Raw genomic sequence first — 20,784 nt, 5'->3', positions numbered from 1 at the left:
ATTGGCTCAGATTTTCTAAACTGAGCTGAGACAATGAATAGATACTATTGGGAAAGTGATTGGAGATGCTGGGCATCCGTGAACAAGTGCTAAATTGAGAGAGGAATTTGAGACAATATTTGGGGGCGTCCACCCGCCCAGAGTCTCCAGCAGGTGACCCAAAAATTTAAAAAACACACAGAGACGACAGACACAAAGAGACGAATCACACACAGAGAGGACAAACACACAGAAACGACACATAGAGACGACACATGCACAGAGACGATTAACACACACACAGAGTCAACACACACAGAGAGACGAGACACACACACAGAAATGACAAACACACATAGAGACGACACACACAAAGAGACGTCACACACACACACACACAGATACGACACACACAGAGAGACAACATACACATAGAGACAACATCCACACAGAGAAGACACACACACACACAGAGACGACACACACAAAGTGACGACTTACACATAGAGACGACACACACACACACAGAGACGACACACACATAGAGACGATACACTCAAAGTAACGACTGACACAGAGATACGACACACACACAGAGACGACAAACACACAGAGACGACACACATAGAGAGACAACACACACACAGAGACTACACACACACAGTGACAACACACACACAGATACGACACACACAAAGAGACGACACACGCACGGAGAGGACAAACACACAGACACGACACACACACACACAGAGATGACACACACATAGAGACAATAAAGACATAGAGAATAGAGAAACACAGATATTACACACACACAGAGTAGTAAATTCAACATAGATGACACAAACACACAGATACCAATCACACAGTGAGAGGAAACACACATATAGGAGAATGACACAAAGAGACGAATCACGCACAAAGAGGAAAAATAAGCAAAAACGACACATAGAGACGACACATGCACAGATACGATACACACAAACACAGATACGAAACACACAAATAGACATCACACACACAGATACGAAACACACACATAGAGACGACACACACACATACACACACAGAGATGACACACACATAGAGACAACACAGACATAGAGATGACAGACACACAGATACGAAACACCCACAGAGACGACACATGCACAGAGACGACACACACACACACACACACAGAGTCCACTCACACACACAGAGAGGACAAACACAACAGAGGCAACAGACACAAAGAGACGAATCACACACAGAGAGGACAAACACACAGAAACGACACATAGAGACGACACATGCACAGAGACGATTACACATACACACACACAGAGTCAACACACACAGAGAGACAGAGACACACACACAGAAATGACAAACACACATAGAGACGACACACACAAAGAGACGTCACACACACACACACAGATACGAAACACACATAGAGACGCACACACATAGAGACAACACACACACACACAGAGACAACATCCACACGAGAAGACACAAAAACAGAGACGAAACACCCACAGAGATGACACACACAGTGAGACGACACACGCACAGACACGACACACAAACAGAGTCATAGTGAGAGAGATATCCAAAAAGTTGGGTTGATCTAGGTTCACTTAGAGTGGCGCGCCACTATGAAAATCAACAGAATGTAGCTGTGACAAGGTAAACCACGACAAGACACTACTGAAATATTCCAACTCTTGCATTTCAACGAAAGAAATCCAAAATGAACTTTGAAAAATCATGAGAATGTAGCTGTGACAAGGTAAACCACGACAAGACACTACTGAAATATTCCAATTCTTGCACTTCGCGAAAGAAATTCAAAATGAACTTTGAAAAAGTAAGAGAATATAACTGTGACAAGGTAAAGCATAACAAAACACTACTGAAATATTCCAACTCTTGCATTTCAATGAAAGAAATTCAAAATGAACTATGAAAATCAACAGAATGTAACTGTGACAAGGTAAAGCACAACAAAACACTCCTGAAATATTCCAACTCTTGCATTTCACGAGAAAAATTCAAAATGAACTTCGAAAAATCAAGAGAATGTAACTGTGACAAGGTAAAGCACAACAAGTCACTACTGAAATATTCCAAATCTTGCATTTTACGACAGAAATTCAAAATGAACTTCGAAAAATCAAGAGAATGTAACTGTGACAAGGTAAAGCACAACAAACACTACTGAAATATTCGAACTCTTGCATTTCACGACAGAAATTCAAAATGAACTTTGAAAAATCATGAGAATGTAGCTGTGACAAGGTAAACCACGACAAGACACTACTGAAATATTCCAATTCTTGCATTTCACGAAAGAAATTCAAAATGAACTTTGAAAAATTAAGAGAATGTAACTGTGACAAGGTAAAGCACAACAAAACACTAGTGGAATATTCCAACTCTTGCATTTCAATGAAAGAAATTCAAAATGAAATATGAAAATCAAGAGAATGTATCTGTGACAAGTTAAACCATCACAAAACACTACAGAAATATTCCAACTCTTGCACTTCGCGAAAGAAATTCAAAATAAACTTCGAAAAATCAAGAGAATGTAACTGTGACAAGGTAAAGCACCACAAAACACTACTGAAATATTCCAACTCTTGCATTTCGATGAAAGAAATTCAAAATGAACTTTGAAAAATCAACAGAATGTAACTGTGACAAGGTAAAGCACAACAAAACACTACTGAAATATTCCAACTCTTGCATTTTACGAGAGAAATTCAAAATGAACTTCGAAAAATCAAGAGAATGTAACTGTGACAAGGTAAAGTACAACAAGTCACTACTGAAATATTCCAACTCTTGAATTTTACGACAGAAATTCAAAATGAACTTCGAAAAATCAAGAGAATGTAACTGTGACTAGGTAAAGCACAACAAGTCACTACTGAAATATTCCAACTCTTGCATTTCACGACAGAAATTCAAAATGAACTTTGAAAAATCATGAGAATGTAGCTGTGACAAGGTAAACCACGACAAGACACTACAGAAATATTCCAATTCTTGCATTTCACGAAAGAAATTCAAAATGAACTGTGAAAAATTAAGAGAATGTAACTGTGACAAGGTAAAGCACAACAAAACACTAGTGAAATATTCCAACTCTTGCATTTCAATGAAAGAAATTCAAAATAAACTATGAAAATCAATAGAAAGTAACTGTGACAAGGTAAATCACAACGACACACTACTTAAATATTCCAACTCTTGCATTTCACGAAAGAAAAACAAAATGAACATAGATAAATCATGATAATGTATATTTGACAAGGTAAACCAAGAAACGGCACTACTGAAATAGTCTAACTCTTTCACTTCACTAAAGAAATTCAAAATTAGCTTTGAAATATAAAGAGAACGTAACTGTGACAAGGTAAAACCCGACAACAAACTACTGAAATATTCCTACTCTGGCACTTCACGACAGAAATTCAAAATTAACTTTTAAAATCTAAGAGAATTTAATTGTGACAAGGTAAATCACAACAAAACACTACTGAAATATTACAACTCTTGCATTTCAATGAAATAAATTCAAAATTAACTATGAAAATCAACAGAATGTAACTGTGACAAGGTAAAGCACAACAAAACACTACTGAAATATTCCAACTATTGCATTTTACGAGAGAAATTCAAAATGAACTTTGAAAAATCAAGAGAATGTAACTGTGACAAGGTAAAGCACAACAAGTCACTACTGAAATATACCAACTCGTGCATTTCACGACAGAAATTCAAAATGAACTTCGAAAAATCATGAGAATGTAGTTGTGACAAGGTAAACCACGACAAGACACTACTGAAATATTCCAATTCTTGCACTTCATGAAAGAAATTCAAAATGAACTTTGAAAAATTAAGAGAATATAACTGTGACAAGGTAAAGCACAACAAAACACTACTGAAATATTCCAACTCTTGCATTTCAATGAAGGAAATTCAAAATGAACTTTCTGAGTATTTTTGGTTTTCCCTTCCAAAATTGACCCTCCCCCTCCCCTGTCCTCAGAAATGGGTGAACGAAGGGCCTCTGAGCCTTCCCTTGAGGCAGATCCCGTTTATTTTCGATTCTGAGTATTTTTTGTTTTCCCTCCAAAATTGACCCCCCCTCTCCCCTGCCCACAGAAATGGGGGAAGGAGGGGCCGCTGAGCCTTCCCCTTGAGGCAGATCCGGTTTATTTTTGTTTCTGAGTATTTTTGTTTTTCCCTCCAAAATTGACTCTCCCTCCCCCCCTGCCCTCAGAAATGGAGGAAGGAGAGGCCTCTGAGCCTTGCCCTTGAGGCAGATCCTCTTTATTTTCAATTCTGAGCATTTTTGGTTTTCCCTCCAAAATTGACTACCCCTCACCCCTGCCCTCAGAAATGGAGGAAGGAGGGGCCTCTGAACCTTCCCCTTGAGGCAGATCCCGTTTATTTTCGATTCTGAGTATTTTTGGTTTTCCCTCCAAAATTGACTCCCCCTCCCCCTGCCCTCAGAAATGGAGGAAGGAGGGGCCTCTGAGCCTTGCCCTTGATACAGATCCCATTTATTTTCAATTCTGAGCATTTTTGGTTTTCCCTCCAAAATTGACCCTCCCCCCTCCCCTGCCCTCAGAAATTGTGGAACGAAGGGCCTCTGAGCCTTTGCCTTGAGGCAGATCCCATTTATTTTCGATTCTGAGCATTTTTGGTTTTCCCTCAAAAATTGACCCTCCCCCCCCTCCCCTGCCCTCAGAAAAGGGGAAGGAAGGGCCTCTGAGCCTTGCCCTTGAGGCAGATCCAATTTATTTTCGATTCTGAGTATTTTTGGTTTTCCCTCCAAAATTGACCCTCCCCCTCCCCCCTCCTCTGCCCCTCAGAAATGGGGGAACGAAGGGAACGTTAGATCCTATTTTAAATTGACAATACTTTTCAAACGTTACTTGTGTATTATACAGACCACATCGGAGAGGTAAAGCTAGGTCAAGTAACAAATTACCTGAGTTAACAACCCCTTCGGGGTTACCTTAACTGTTAATCACATTAATCCTTTTTTTCTCCAACGTCATACAATCCAATCACTAATTAGAATCATTCACACTCCTATTATTCAAAACATTAATTAATATCGTTCATAGAGTCCAATTTGCGAATTCCTTATCCCTTTTTGCAAAAATGTCAAATACTCACTCTCTTTGAAAAAACTAAACCAGACTATACCCATCAAACCGGACTATACCCATCAAACCAGACTATACCCACCAAACCAGATTATACCCACCAAACCAGATCCATAGGTACATGCACTGGAAAGGTGTCATGGAATAGATTATACCCATCAAACCAGATCCATAGGTACATGCACTGGAAAGGTGCCATGGAATGTAAAGTGGGACAAATAACATGGAGATTGCTATATGTCTCCTAGAAATATAATGTCATACCCTACTTATGCCTCCGGGCATAACTTAAAACCCTTGCACTGAGGGCTCTGAGGGGGTTATCATCCTAAAAGACCTAATTTCCACAACTTTTGACTACTTTGAATAAAATGGATATCTAAAAATTTTGATTGGATGTGTTTGGAGAAATGGTGGGTGTGAGAAGGGGGTTAGTTGCCCTTCAAACACTTTCGACTATTAAAAGGGAACTAGCCCTTTCAATTTCCAATTGAATGATCCTTTTTTGATGTTGTTATAACATCGCTTTCTATAAAAACATTACATGCCCCCAGGGCAAAACTTACAACCCTTGCACTGAGGGTTGTAGGGGGGGGGATGGGTCGTCATCCTTAAAGACCTAATTTCCAAAACTTTCAACTACGTTGAATAAAACAGCTATCTAAAAATATTGATCAGATGTGTTTGGGGAAAAGGTGGGCGTGAGAGGGGGATTGGTTGCCCTCAAATCACTTTCGACTGTTAAAAAGGACACTAGCCCTTTGAATTTTCAATAGAAATAGCCCTTTTTCAAGTTTCTAAGACAAAGATTTCAATAAAGACCTTATATACCCCCAGGGCGTATCTTATAACCTTAGCCCTGAAGACTGTGGGGGGAGTGTCCTGCTCAAAGGTAGAATTTCCTGAACTTTGAACTGCGTGGAACAAAATGACTATCTTAAAATTTTGATTGCATGAGTTTGGGGAAATGGCGGGCGTGGAAGGGGTGTTAGTTGCCTTCCAATCACTTTCAACTATTAAAAAGGGCACTAGCCATTTCAATTTACACTAGCTCATTCCAATCGAATGAGCCCTTTTTGAAGTTTCTATTACAATGTGTTCTATAAAAACCTTATATGCCCCCAGGGCATAACTTACAACCCTTGCCCTGAGGGCTGTGGGGGAGTGTCCTCCTCAAAAACATAATTTCTATGTGGAAATCAACTACGCTGAACAAAATGGCTATCTAAAAATTTTGATTGGATGTGTTTGGAGAAAAGGTGGGCGTGATCCTGAAATCACTTTCGACTATTAAAAAGGACACTAGACCTTTGAATTTCCAATCGAATGAGCCCTTAATCAAGTTTCTACGACAAAGATTTCAATAAAAACTTATATGCTCCCAGGGCATAACTTATAACCTTTGCCCTGAAGACTATGGGGGGATTGTCCTGCTCAAAGGAACAATTTCCGTAACTTAAACTGCGTGGAAAAAAATGGCTATCTCAAAATTTTGATTGGATATGGTTTGGGAAAATGGTGGGCGTGGAAGCGGTGTTAGTTGCCTTCCAATCACTTTCGACTATTAAAGGGCACTAGCGATTTCAATTTCCAATCGAATGAGTCCTATTTGAAGTTTCTATGACAACGCGTTCTATAAAACCTTATATACCCCCAGGGCATAACTAACAATCCTTGCCCTGAGGGCTGTGGGGGGGGGGGGTTGTCAACCTCAAAGACCTAATTTCCAGAACTTAAAAAAACGTTGAATAAAATGGTTATCTAAAGATGTTGATTGAATACGTTTGGGGAAAAGGTGGGCGTGAGAGGGGGGTTAGTTGCCCTGCAATCACTTTCGATTATTAAAAAGTGTACTAGCCCTTTAAATTCCAATCGAATGAGCCTTTTTTGAAGTTTATACGACAACGCCTTCTATAAAAACCTTATATGCCCCCAGGGCATAACTTGCAATCCTTGCCCTTAAGGCTGTGGGGGAGTGTCCTCCTCAAAAACATAATATCTATCTGGAAATCAACTACGCTGAGAAAAATGAATATCTCAAGATTTTGATTGGATGTGTTTGGGGGAATGATGGGTGTGTGGGGGGGGGGCTAGTTGCCCTCCAATCATTCTCGACTATTAAAAAGGGCACTAGCCACTCCAATTTCCAATCGAATGAGCCCTTTTCGAAGTTTCTGTGACAACTCCTTCGATACAAAGTGCCCTGGTATGGAAAAAAAATAAATCATAGGCAGCGTGATAGCGCTGCCTATGAACGAGGTGGGCATAATTTATTATTATTTTTTTCCTCCACACCCGGGCACTTCGTATCGAAGAAGTTGTCGTAGAAACTTCGAAAAGGGCTCATTCGATTGGAAATTGGAGTGGCTGGTGCCTTTTTAATAGTCGAAAGTGACTGAAGGGCAAATAGCCCCCCCCCCCAACGTCCAGAATTCCCCCAAACACATCCACTCAAAATTTTGAGATAACCATTTTGTTCAGCGTAGTTGATTTCCAGATAGAAAATATGTTTTTGAGGAGGAAACTCCCCCACAACCCTAGGGGCAAGGGTTTTAAGTTATTCCCTGAGGGCATATAAGAACGATGTTGGCACAATCTATCATTTGTTATTTTTTTTTTTTGCTTTGGAGCAGGGCACTTCGTATCGAAGAAGTTGTCGTAGAAATTTCCAAAAGGGCTAATTCGATAGGAAATTGGAGTGGCTTGTGCCCTTTTTAATAGTCGAAAGTGATTGTTTTTGAGGAGGACACTCCCCCACAGCCTTCAGGGCAAGGGTTGTAAGTTATGCCCTGGGGCAAATAAGGTTTTTATAGAAGGCGTTGTCATAGAAACTTCAAAAAAGACTCCTTCGATTGGAAATTTAAGGGATGGTGCTCTTTTTAATAGTCGAAAGTGCTCGGAGGGCAACTAGCCCCCCTCTCAAGCCCACCTTTTCCCCAAACACATCCAATCAAAATTTTGAGATAGCCATTTTATACACCGTAGTTTTAAGTTCTGTAAATTAGGTTTTTGAGGACCAAGGGTTGTAAGTTATGCCCTGGGGGAATATATGTTTTTATTGAAATCTTTGTCGTATAAACTTGAAAAAGGGCTCATTCGATTGGACTATCAAAGGTGTAGTGCCCTTTTTAATAAGCGAAAGTAATTTGAGGGCAACTAATCCCCTTCTCTCGCTCACCTTTTCCCCAAACACATCCAATCAAAAGCTTTAGATAGCCATTTTGTTCAGCGTTGTTGATTTCCAGATAGAAATTACGTTTTTGAGGAAGACACTCCCCCACAGCCCTCAGGGCAAGGGTTGTGAGTTATGCCCTGGGGGCATATAAGGTTTTTATAGAACGCGTTGTCGTAGAAACTTCAAAAAGGGCTCATTCGATTGGAAATTGAAATGGCTAGTGCCGTTTTTAATAGTCGAAAGTGATTGGAAGGCAACTAACACCCTTTCCATGCCCACCATTTTCCCATCCAATAAATATTTTTAGACAGTCATTTTGTTCCACACAGTTTAAAGTTCAGGAAGTTATACCTTTGAGCAGGACACTCCCCCCACAGTCTTCCGGGCAACGGTTATAAGCTATGCCCTGGGGTCATATAAGGTTTTTATTGAAATCTTTGTCGTAGAAACTGGAAAAATGGCTCATTCGATTGGAAATTCAAAGGGCTAGTGTCTTTTTTAATAGTCGAAAGTTAATTGAGGGCAACTAACCCCCCGCTCACGCCCACCTTTTCCCCAAACACATCCAGTAAAAATTTTTAGATAGCCATTTTATTCAACGTAGTTGAAAGTTTTGGAAATTAGGTCTTAGGATGACAACCCATTCTCCCCCCCCCCCCCCACAAACCTCAGCGCAAGGGTTGTAAGTTATGCCCTGGGAGCATGTAAGGTTTTTATAGAAAGCGGCGTTGTAAAAACATCAAAAAGGGTTCATTCAATTGAAAATTGAAAGGGCTAGTGCCCTTTTAATAGTCAAAAGGGATTGAAGGGGACAGCCCCCCCCCCATATATGGGGGGGGGGCTTTCCCCTCCTCAGTCTCTCGCACTTCATGCTAAAACTCTTTAGTACTTGTGTTTCAGGGGCCGTTCTTAAAGAATTGGAACAAGAAGTCATGCTTTAGCGTAAAGAGCGAGAAATTTAGGAGGAGGTGGCCCCCTCATATGAAGAATAATTTCTGCTCGTTTTAAGTTTTAATGTTGCTCCTTACTTTCAGTTAAAAAAACTTGTTTTTTATTTAATTCCTGATCGATTTTTTAAATATAGTAGAGAAATTCCTCAATGAGCCTCCCCCTCAATGAAAAATCCCCCCACGAAAAACTCCTCCATGAAAATTTTTTTAGACGTAAGACCGTAAACTCCCACTCCTGGAAAATTATCCCGGACAGTTCCGACCTCTGTGGTAGAGTTCTCTGATATGCTGAATCTGAAGGTCTGATTTTGTATAAAATTAAATAAAAATAACAAGTTTTTAAACTGAAAGTAAGGAGCGACATTAAAACTTAAAACGAACAGAAATTATTCCGTATATGAAAGGGGCTGTCCCCTCCTCAACGCTTCGCTCTTTACGCTAAAGTTTTTTATTGTTTTAAAAAATAAAGTTGTGAGACAGTAACAAACTTTAGCGTAAAGAGCGAGGCGTTGAGGAGGGGACAGCCCCTTTCATATACAGAATAATTTCTGTTCGTTTTAAGTTTTAATGTCGCTCCTTACTTTCAGTTTAACAAAACTTGTTTTTTTATTTTATTTCTGATCGTTTTTTAGTTAATGCAGCTTTTATTTTGGCTCACCGTCATTGAATAAGTAAAAAAAATTTGCATAAAAATTTTACTTTTCTTTTGCTAAATGGATGTCTCTAAATTTGGTTATGACGTAATTTACAAATTAACTTACGCAACTATCTTCTATATTCGTATATTTTTCTTCTGGCAAAAAACACAAAGTTGCAGATTTTTGCAGATATGAGCTTGAAATCTATCTAATAGGGTTTTCTGATACGCTGAATCTAACGGTGTGATTTTCATTAATATTCTGTCACTTGTAGGGGATGTTTCCCCCCTCTTTAAAAAATCGGGTAAATTTTCTCAGGCCCGTAGCTTTTGATGAGTAATACTAAACTAAATAAAATTTATATATTTAGAATCAGCATTATAAACCCATTCTTTTGATACATTTATTGACATCAAAATTCCGTTTTTAAAAGTTTCGATTACTATTGAGCCGTATCGCTTGTTTTTTTTCATTGTTTTTTTTTATTACGTATATGTTAATACGTATATGAGGGGGTTCTTCCCTTAGTCAATACCACGCTCTTAACGTTAAAAGTAAAAAAAAGATTTAATTCACAAACCCCTGAATCACAGAGACCGTTTAATTAGAATAGATAGCTCTTTTGAAAGCACTAAAAAAAACTGTAGCGTAAAGAGCGAGGCATTGACTTAGGGGAGAACCCCCTCATATACGTAATAATTTCTGTTGTTTTAAAGTTCAAATTTTGATTCTTACTTTCATTTGAAAAAAAATTGTTTTATTTTTAATTTAATTTCTGATGGTTTTTTAAATAATGCTTGGAAATCCAGCGCCCCCTTCATCTAAATGTCCCCTTCCCCAAAGAAACATCCTCCATGCAAAAATTCTCCCGAGTCACCCCCTCCTCCAGCTTCACCCTCCAGAAAAAAATCCTTCCTGAAAATGTCTGTATACTTCCCAATAACCAATAAATAATGCTGGCAAGTCCGGCGCCCCCGTCATGGCAATTTCCTTTCCCCCATGAAAACTTCCTTCATGGACAGATCCTCCAACATAAACCCCCACCCCCCCCCCCACTATCAGAAGAAAACCCTCCTGAAAACTTCTATATACTTCCCAATAACCAATACTATATTTTGACATTTGGTAAAGCTCGTAGCTTTTAGCCCTCCCCCCGAGGACTTCGGGGGATTTAGTCTCCTTAAAAGACATAACTATTATAATCTTAACCACATTGAACAAAATAACTATCCCAAAGTTTTGATCGGGAGACTTTGGGGAACACATTGAGCGTGTGCAGGGGCCTAGTTGCCCTCCATTTTTTTGGTCACTGAAAAAGGGCACTAGAATTTTTAATTTCCCTTCCAATGAGCCCTCCTACGATATTCTAGGACCACTGGGTCAATACAATCACCCCTGGGAAAAAAAATTAAAAAAATAAATAAAGATCCGTGATCTTTTTTCTGGCAAAAAATGCAAAATTCCACATTTTTGTAGATAGGAGCTTGAAACCTCTACAGTAGGGTTCTCTGATACGCTGAATATGATGGTGTGATTTTCAGTAAGGTTCTATAACTTTTAGGGGGTCTTTCCCCCTTTTTTTGAAAATCAGCCAAATTTTCTCAGGCACTTAACTTTTGATGGGTAGCACTAAACTTGATGAAAGTTATATATTTGAATTCAGCATTGAAATTTGATCTTTTGATGTATCTATTGGTGTCAAAAACCCGTTTTCTAGAGTTTTGAGTCCCTGTAATCCGGGTCGCTCATTAATTAAATTTCATTACCACGAACTGTGTGATTCTTTGACATTTTAGGGTGTTCCCCCTTTTTCTATAATCAGGGAAATTTTCTCAGACTCGAAGAATTTTGATGAGTAACATTAAATTTGACGAATTTTATATATTTGGAGTCATCATAAAATAAAATTACTTTTATATTTCTATTGTAATGAAAATTCGGTTTTTTAGATTTTCGGTTCCTACTGGGCCCAGTCGGTCCTGACTTATATTTCGTTACTACGAACTGTTTGAAATGAAATTTTTTTTTACGTTTTCAATACCGTAAGAATCACTTCGTATGGAGAATAAAGTCAGCTATATGTAGAAAAATTCACGAGTTGAGCAACTCGAATGAAAAACAATGTAATTTTGGTGATAATATTAATAGCATCATAAAATGTTGCATTTCTGTCTTCAGGCCCTCCCTCCTTCTGTTAAACAATACATTTTAGGCCGCTGTGTTTCAGTTTTTCCTGTTTTTTAGGCAAATTTTTATAGACCCGCCCGAGTCAGAGAGATATTACAAAAATATGATATTTCTCTTCTTCAAATAACGGGGCTCTCTGGAGAACACAGAAAGGCTCATTTGAAACGATAGTGCCTGAACATTAAAAGCACTCTCAAATACGGATTAGAAGCGTCACCAAATTCCTATAAGTAACCCCTCTTTCCGGGTGAAAACATTTTGGTGTGTAATTAGACTAAGTCGAATCTTTTCCACATGGAAATTGGAATGTGCTTCTCTATTTTTATATTAGCTAATTAGCAATTAAGCTTAGAAATAAAGATAGCCTTATAACATAATTTTTTCGAATTATGCAGAACATGATCCAAGGTGTGGCAAAAATAATTTGGACTTTTAATTTCTAAATATTTAAGTGAGGGGGAAAATAGGAAAAAAGAATACATTTTGGGAAAACGATGAACTTTAAAATATCTTAGCTTATTACAGACTGGGTTATACTTAGGTATAAGCTCAGTGTTGTCATTTGTCATCTTCCACAGTTTAAAATAATTAAAAAAATAACCCGAAGGAATGAAAGAATTATTCGACCTGCAATTCTTTGTTTAGGGTTTGGCACATGCGCAAATTTTGAAAATCGTTATTTATGCTTAGTGTTACCAATCAAAACTTTTCTACTTGGTAAAAATGTTGAATATTAAAAGTGGAAATATGTATTCATTAAAATAGGCTAGATTGCGCAAACCAATTAATTTATTATTTCTAAAGCTAATAAAATTAAATGTTGTATATTCTTCAAATTAGTAGTTCTATTTCCTCAACTGGACCCTGAATATGTCAGGTGACCCCCATTTCATAGCTCTTTCCTCCTGTGTTTCAGCAATCAGGGACAGACAATAAAAGGCTGGGTCACGGCCCATGGGGATATGTGAGAGCAACGGGTCAGGCCAGAAGGCAAGGGATCACTTCCTTATTTTAAAGCTTCATCCCCCTCCCCCCCCCCCAAGGACTCAAAATAAATCAGAATAAAATTTTGAGATTTTTGAAAAAATGGCCATTTTCAGGAAAATATTCATTTTTAAAAATAAAACCTAAATTTGTCATTTCTTACCAAAAATGATCGGAGGGCAACCAGCCCCCCTTCCCACATATATGCCTTTCCCCTTAAATATATATTATCAAAATTTGTATACAGCCATTTTATTTAAAATTGTCCAAAGGTTAAATAATTATGCCTCAGGGGTCGATCTCCTCCCCCCCATCCACTGGGGCAAGGGTTATACAAGTTTCCCATTGTTAACATATAAGGTTTAAAAGGTTGGACCATGGGAATGTTTGCGAGCCGCGGGCCGCTGTAACAAGGATCACTTTTTTTATTTTAAGGCAATAGATTTAAAGGCTGAGGGCACAGTCAATACAATTTTTAAGTACGTTTTATTATTTTTCTTTTTTTATTATTGTTTATTCCTTTATTCATAATGGGAGATAGAAAATGGCAACACTGAAAATTCGTTTATATGATGGCAAAACTGAACGAATGTTGGGATCTGAGATTGATGTACCAAAATGGAAACAATCATAGCTGCCTCTGGGTATTTTGAGGTCCATCGTATCTCTCCATCTTGATTATTTGCTTGTTAAGGTTTTTTGAAATTTACGCCTATGTAAAAAGCGATGTGAACACAATGTATTAGTGTTTGTTGAGAAAAAAAAAAAAAAAAAAAAAAAAAAAAAAAACTTGGTATAAAAGGAGTTGTCGAAGAAACTTTGATTTGAGCTTGTTAGATTTGACATCGGATGTTCTAGTTCCCTATTTTAGATTGAAAACGGCAATCAGAGGGCAACCAGCCCCCCCCCTCCACACGCACACCTTTTTTCAATTAAAATAGGCTAGATTGCACTAACCAATTACTTTATTATTTGTATTGCCAAAAATAATTAAATTGTGCATATTCTTCAAATTAGTTCTATTCCCTAAACTGAGCTCTGAGTATGTCAGGTGATCCTTCATTTTGAAGCTCTTTCCTCCTATTTCAAGAATCAGGGACTGAAAATAAAAGGTTGGGTTATCACCCATGGGGATATGTGAGTGCCAAGGGTCAGGCCATGGGCCAGCAGACCAGGGATCACTTCTTTATTTTAAAGATATATACCCCCACAGACTCTTTCACCAAAATATATCTGGACAAAATTTTAAGATTTTTGAAAAAATGGCTATTGAAAAAAAATTGATTCTTAAAAAAAAAAAATTTGTTTAAGCTTATAACTTTAGAGAAAGAAAGTTCGACAACTGTATTCAGGCAGTGTATGCCATTAAAATGTACATGATCTGGGAAGTTGAAAATTTTGCAATTTATATTTGTCAGCTAATTTTAGATAGCCATAAAGTAGAATTTCTTTCGGAACTATCTACCAGCAGTCCTAAAAAACCATTTTCCTTCTTACAGATTTTGTTACAGATTTTCTGTAACTCTAAACCGATTGGCTATCTCAGATTCCTGCCTTAATCATAGTCTGACCGTCTCCTGTGCTAAAATTGTTCCTTTAAAGCAAAAATTACAAGTCAATCCTTTGTTTTGACAATGCTGAAAAAGTTTTTGAATTAATAATTAGGCCGGACAAAAAGAGAGTTATGAGAGAGTCTGTGGGACAGGGAGGGGGTCAAAAGTTCGTGAGAAATTCCATATTTATCCTTTGTTTTGACTGAATTGGATGATATTACAATTAAAATTACTTCATTGCCTATTTTTTATCGACTAAGATAAATCTTCTTCCATTGACTTCTGCGTCATATGCTTCGATCTTTTTATATTTCTATTTTCTATATTTCTACACTTACACACTTATCCCCATTTTTTTTTTGTATTGATTTTGTGTTTTTTAAAATAAATTCTCTCTCTCCAAAGATATTTATGCAAGACCGTATTCAGAGGAGGGGCTAGGGGGTTGACTATAATATCCATTTCATGCATATTATGAATATCCAAATGAAACACCTTGTTACAGTGTAGTGGATGAAGCCACGCCTGGAAACTGTCTGGCTGTGGTTCGATCCCGGCTGTTGCAAGGAATTATGTCATCAGTAAATTCGAATTAATTTTTATTAGATTAATTTTATTTTTATTAGGTTAATTTATTTCCCCGGAATTGTTTCCATATCCTCTCTCGGAAAGTTTTCTTTAGTATATATTTGCCCTTATGGTACTATACATTAATATCCTAAATAGATATTAACTATGAACATCAAGTTGCGGGCTGTTGAGTATCTTTCAGTCAACTTGTCAACCTTGGGATTAATGTTACAGTCATTGCCTGATGAACCCGTTTCGCCTAAACCTAAAAGTTTAATTGCTGATCTTTCGAAGGCTGAGAAAACGGACAGAATAAACCACGCCCCTTAATCATATTAAATAAAAAAACAAGTTTTTTAAACTGAAAGTAAGGAGCGACATTAAAACTTAAAACGAACAGAAATTATTCCGTATATGAAAGGGGCTGTCCCCTCCTCAACGCCTCGCTCTTTACGCTAAAGTTTGACTCTGTCTCACATCTTTATTTTTTAAAACAATAAAAAACTTTAGCGTAAAGAGCGAGGCGTTGAGGAGGGGACAGCCCCTTTCATATACGGAATAATTTTTGTTCGTTTTAAGTTTTAATGTCGCTCCTTACTTTCAGTTTAAAAAACTTGTTTTTTGTTATTTAATTTCTGATCGTTTTTAGTTAATGCAGCTTTTATTTTGGCCCACCGTCATTGAATAAGTAAACAAAATTTGAATAAAAATTTTACTTTTCTTTTGCTAAATGGATGTCTCTAAATTTGGTTATGACGTAATTTAGAAATTAACTTACGTAACTAACTTCTATATTCGTATATTTTTCTTCTGGCAAAAAATACAAAGTTGCAGATTTTTGCAGATATGAGCTTGAAACCTGTGTAATAAGGCTTTCTGATACGCTGAATCTGACGGTGTGATTTTCATTAAAATTCTTTCACTTGTAGGGGATGTTTCCCCCCTCTTTACAAAATCGGTTAAATTTTCTCAGGCTCGTAGCCTTTGATGAGTAATACTAAACTTAATACAATTTATATATTTAGAATCAGCATTATAAACCCATTCATTTGATACATTTATTGACATCAAAATTCCGTTTTTAAAAGTTTCGATTACTATTGAGCCGTATCGCTTGTTTTTTTATTGTTTTTTTTTATTACGTATATGTTATTACGTATATGAGGGGGTTCTCCCCTTAGTCAATACGACGCTCTTTGCGTTAAAAGTTAAGAAAATTTTAATTCACAAACCCCTGAATCACAAAGGCCGTTTAATTAGAATAGATAGCTCTTTTGGAAGCACTAAACAAAACTGTAGCGTAAAGAGCGAGGTATTGACTTGGGGGAGAACCCCCTCATATATGTTATAATTTCTGTTTGTTTTAAGTTCCAATGTTGCTTCTTATTTTCAGTTGAAAAAAACTTGTTTTTTTTAAATATAATTTCTGATCATTTTTAAAATAATGCTTGGAAATCCAGCCCCCCTTCAAAGAGATGTCCCTTACCCCAAAGAAACATCCTCCATGGAAAGATTATCCCGAGTAACCCTCTCCTCCAGCCCCACCCTCCAGAATAAAATCCTTCCTGAAAATGTCTGTATATTTCCCAATAGCCAATAAGTAATGCTGGCAAGTCCGGCGCCCCCTTCATCGCAGCTTCCCGTTCCCCATGAAAACTTCCTTCATGGACAGATCCTCCAACATAACCCCCTACCCACCCCCCCCCCACTACCAGAAAAAAACCCTCCTGAAAACTTCTGTATACTTCCCAATAACCAATACTATATGTTAACATTGGGTAAAGTTCATAACTTTTAGCCCTCCCCCGGGAACTTCGGGGGATTAAGTCATCCTAAAAGACATAGTTATTATATTTCCGACCATGATGAACAAAATGGCTATCTCAAAATTTTGATCGGGTGACTTTGGGGGAAAATGAGCGTGAGAGGGGGCCTAGTTGCCCTCCATTTTTTTTTGTCACTTAAAAAGGGAACTATAACTTTTAATTTCCGTTCCAATGACCCCTCCCACGATCTTATAGTACCAATGGGTCTATACGACCACCCCTGTTAAAAAAAAAAAAAAAAAAAAAAAAAAAAAAAAAAAAAAACACGCATCCGTGATCTTTATTCTGGCAAAAAATACACAATTCCATATTTTTGCAGATAGGATCTTGAAACCTCTACAGTAGGGTTCTCTGATACGCTCAATCTGATGGTTCGATTTTCATTAGGTTCTATAACTTTTAGGGGGTCTTTCCCCCTTTTTTTGAAAACCAGCCAAATTTTCTCAGGCACGTAACTTTTGATGGGTAGCACTAAACTTGATGAAAGTTATATATTTGAAATCAGCATGGAAATTCGATTCTTTTGGTGTATCTATTGGTATCAAAAACGCGTTTTCTAGAGTTTCGGTTACCATTGAGCCGGGTCGCTCCTTACCCACAATTCGTTACCACGAACTGTTTGATTATTTTAAACTAATTCCGTCATAGTGTTGTGTCACTAAGAGATACCGTCACCCAAAATAAGGCGATTCTCGTTTTAAGAATCAATTCTCGATTCTCGAATAAGTCTCGTTTGATTAAAAAGTCATTTTTTACTGCTTTTGCCCAGGTCTACGTTACAGAGTAAATGTTTGGCTATAGGTGTGGATGATTAGTTTTCCCCAGACATGTAGAAAATAGGTGTTAGTTGTCTTTATGACAGTTAGACCGGTTTTAGGACATTTTCACCTTTGAGATTTGTATCCTTCAGTTTGAGGAAAATTTTTAGGTTTCTGTCTTAGAAAAAAAAGGTGAGTTATTTTCTCCTAGGCCGAACTACCACTCAGTTTCATCTACCTTATCCTCCCTCCTTCTAATAATATTGCTAAGCTACAGCGCCATTTAGCTACAACGTTGGTAGCAAAAGTTCTCCCTCCCCACAACATTAACACTATTGGGATAATTTTATAACATGGAATATAACAGTAAAATGTTTTAATGACGTTTTTGATACTCAGATTGTAATTAGATACAAATAACAACTTGTAACAACAAAACAAAGCCCAAGCCAAAATCACTTAGGCACTTTTAAACTTTTTGTGTTTTGTTTTGCTTTTTTCGCTTCTAATTAATACTTTAATTTAATTCACTTTTAATTTAATTTAATTAGCCAGTCGGTAACAGGTATATTAGTTTATATTGTTAAATCCATTAATATATGAAAAAAGCTACCGATAAATGACGATTATCTATTTATGACTAAGGGTTTAAAAACGCCAATAAGATAGTGATAGAAATGGTAGCTAGCCGGTAACAGGTATATTAGTTTATATTGTTAAATTCATTAATATATGAAAAAAAGCTACCGATAAATGACGATTATCTATTTATGACTAAGGATGTAAAAACGCCAATAAGATAGTGGTAGAAAATGGTAGCCAGTCGGTAACAGGTATATTAGTTTATATTGTTAAATTCATTAATATATGAGCATCTTTTTATAATCAGCCGATGATAGCTAAAATACAATTCTTTGACCTTGAATGAAGCTTACCAATGATGATGCTGATGAAGCTGTTACCTTTGCGGAAGGAAAATCTGGACCATCGTTACTAAATGCATCTGGAACGTATCCAAAAAAGGAAGTACCAAGAACACGTGGGCGTGGCTTATTTTCTCCCATTCCAGGAATACACATTTGAGAATCATTATTATTATCGTTTGACATAGTAATCCTAAAAATAGAGATGTCGTTAAACGTAAATTGCGCGCAAACCATAGTGAATGCCGATGCCCTAGTGAAATTATGCAGACCATGGGAAATAAGCAAGACTTTCTAAACAAAACACTAATGTTTTTTTTAGTTCAATTCATCTTTTTAAAAATAATATTAAATATTTTTCCCTTTTTCTTTTTATGCTTTCTTCTCTCTTGCAGCTTTTATAATAAGAGAGATTCAGAGGGACAAAATTTTAGAGGCGTTAGGCCTTTTAGACATGGGAAATTTTAGAGGTTTCTAAATCTCGCAGAGTCAAGTTCTGGTAATTAGGTTTTGACTCCGAGTCGAGACTCAGATCATTCATATAGTTTTAAGTTAAGAGTGTATTCAACTCTCCCAGTTTTAACTCGAGTTCAAGTCAATTCCCAATATTTGGAATTAGTAATCCGGTCGAGTCTTGATTACTATCCATTTTTGAGCTACTTATCGGCCAACTAGATAAAAACTTTTTCAAAACGTCAATAGATAGCATACTCTGTGCTATATCCCAGACCTCGTTCCTCTCCTGATGTTGAGCAATTAAGCAGCCAATTGCAGACCCTTTTCGTCAGAACTCATATTGTCATGTTTTATAATCATATATGTTTTATATATGTTATATAATCATATAAAACATATTTAATTCCAGGTACTGATTAAGTCTTAAGTCTAAAACGTATGATTGCGTCGACTCATCCGCATGGACGTCAAGTTTTTATAAGCTGACGAATTATTTTATGTCGTTGCGTGCCCCTGCACTGCCCCTGCTAAATTATCCGGTATGTGCAAACAGTTGAGAAATACTGACTTAGAACACCAGGCTTTGTATTTGGTTCTTCCATCCAATTGAAATTATATAAATAAAGCGTCCTGACAGATAGGGCCGTATCCAGAATTTTTTTAAGGGGGGGGGAGGGGTGTACAAGGATTTTTTTGAGGGGGGTGAAAAAAAAAATTAAAAACCGCATCAAAATTTGTTTATTTTAATTTTTGTTACGTTTTCACGATTCAAAGACACACACACAGACACACACAAAGACATACACAGAGAGACACACACAGACACACACACAGACACACACACACAGACAAACACACATAAACACACAGACACACAGACAGACACAGACACAGAAGGTTCTACTTGGAAATATTTTGCTAGATTTAAGGTGCTTTTGCTTGTAAATTTACAACGACTTACAATTAGTGATGACGAGTTTGCATGGATTTGGACATTTCTATTTGGTTGATGGTTCAGTTATACTGTTTGGTCTTAGGTAGTTGGATAGATCGGTAAGGTGAAAGCCTCGTTCAAGTGCACATTTGGCTCAATTGCTGGATTAGGACGACAGTTTTTTTTTTTGTTTTTTTTTTGCCAAGTAATTACCTCTTAAACATAATATATATATATATATATATATATATATATATATATATATATATATATATATATATATATATATATATACATATATATTTCGCTGAAAATTTCCCCCGCCCAATTCTGTCGGAACGTCTCAGCTTGTAAAATTGAATCGTCAAAGAGAAAGTAAGACAAATAAAAAAACGAATTCGTATAGGAATTCTGGCAAATTCCCACAATGTAGTATTTCCCATGAAAAATCCACCCCCGAGAACTTCCCTTTCCATGGAAAATTATGACGGGGGAAAATCCCCCCCTGAAAAATATCTCGATACTTCCAAATAAAAAATACTATACGTGAACGAAGGGCAAATTTCATAGCTCACATCTCTTTCCCCATAGGCTGAAAGGGGGGGGTGGTCATTTCATCCCCAAAGGCATAGTTATTGGACCTTTAAACTATGCTGAACAAAATGGCTATT

The 20,784-nt window shown here is 37.2% G+C and overlaps 1 protein-coding gene across 1 annotated transcript in view; it reads right to left on the bottom strand.

Moving 5' to 3' along the window:
* LOC148946691 (uncharacterized) overlaps positions 1 to 20,784 on the bottom strand; it is a 165,785-nt gene that overhangs the window by 51,208 nt on the left and 93,793 nt on the right. The window contains exon 2 of the mRNA XM_089097386.1: positions 18,736 to 18,916. Within this exon, the coding sequence (XP_088953512.1) occupies positions 18,736 to 18,909 (174 nt within the window). The 5' untranslated portion in view covers positions 18,910 to 18,916. The remainder of the gene's footprint in view (positions 1 to 18,735; positions 18,917 to 20,784) is intronic.

This window comes from Artemia sp. Qi Xiang Cuo, chromosome 11 (genome assembly GCF_049724085.1).
Source record: "Artemia sp. Qi Xiang Cuo chromosome 11, ASM4972408v1, whole genome shotgun sequence".
NCBI lineage: Eukaryota > Metazoa > Arthropoda > Branchiopoda > Anostraca > Artemiidae > Artemia > Artemia sp. Qi Xiang Cuo.
This window is presented reverse-complemented; position numbering and strand designations above follow the sequence as displayed.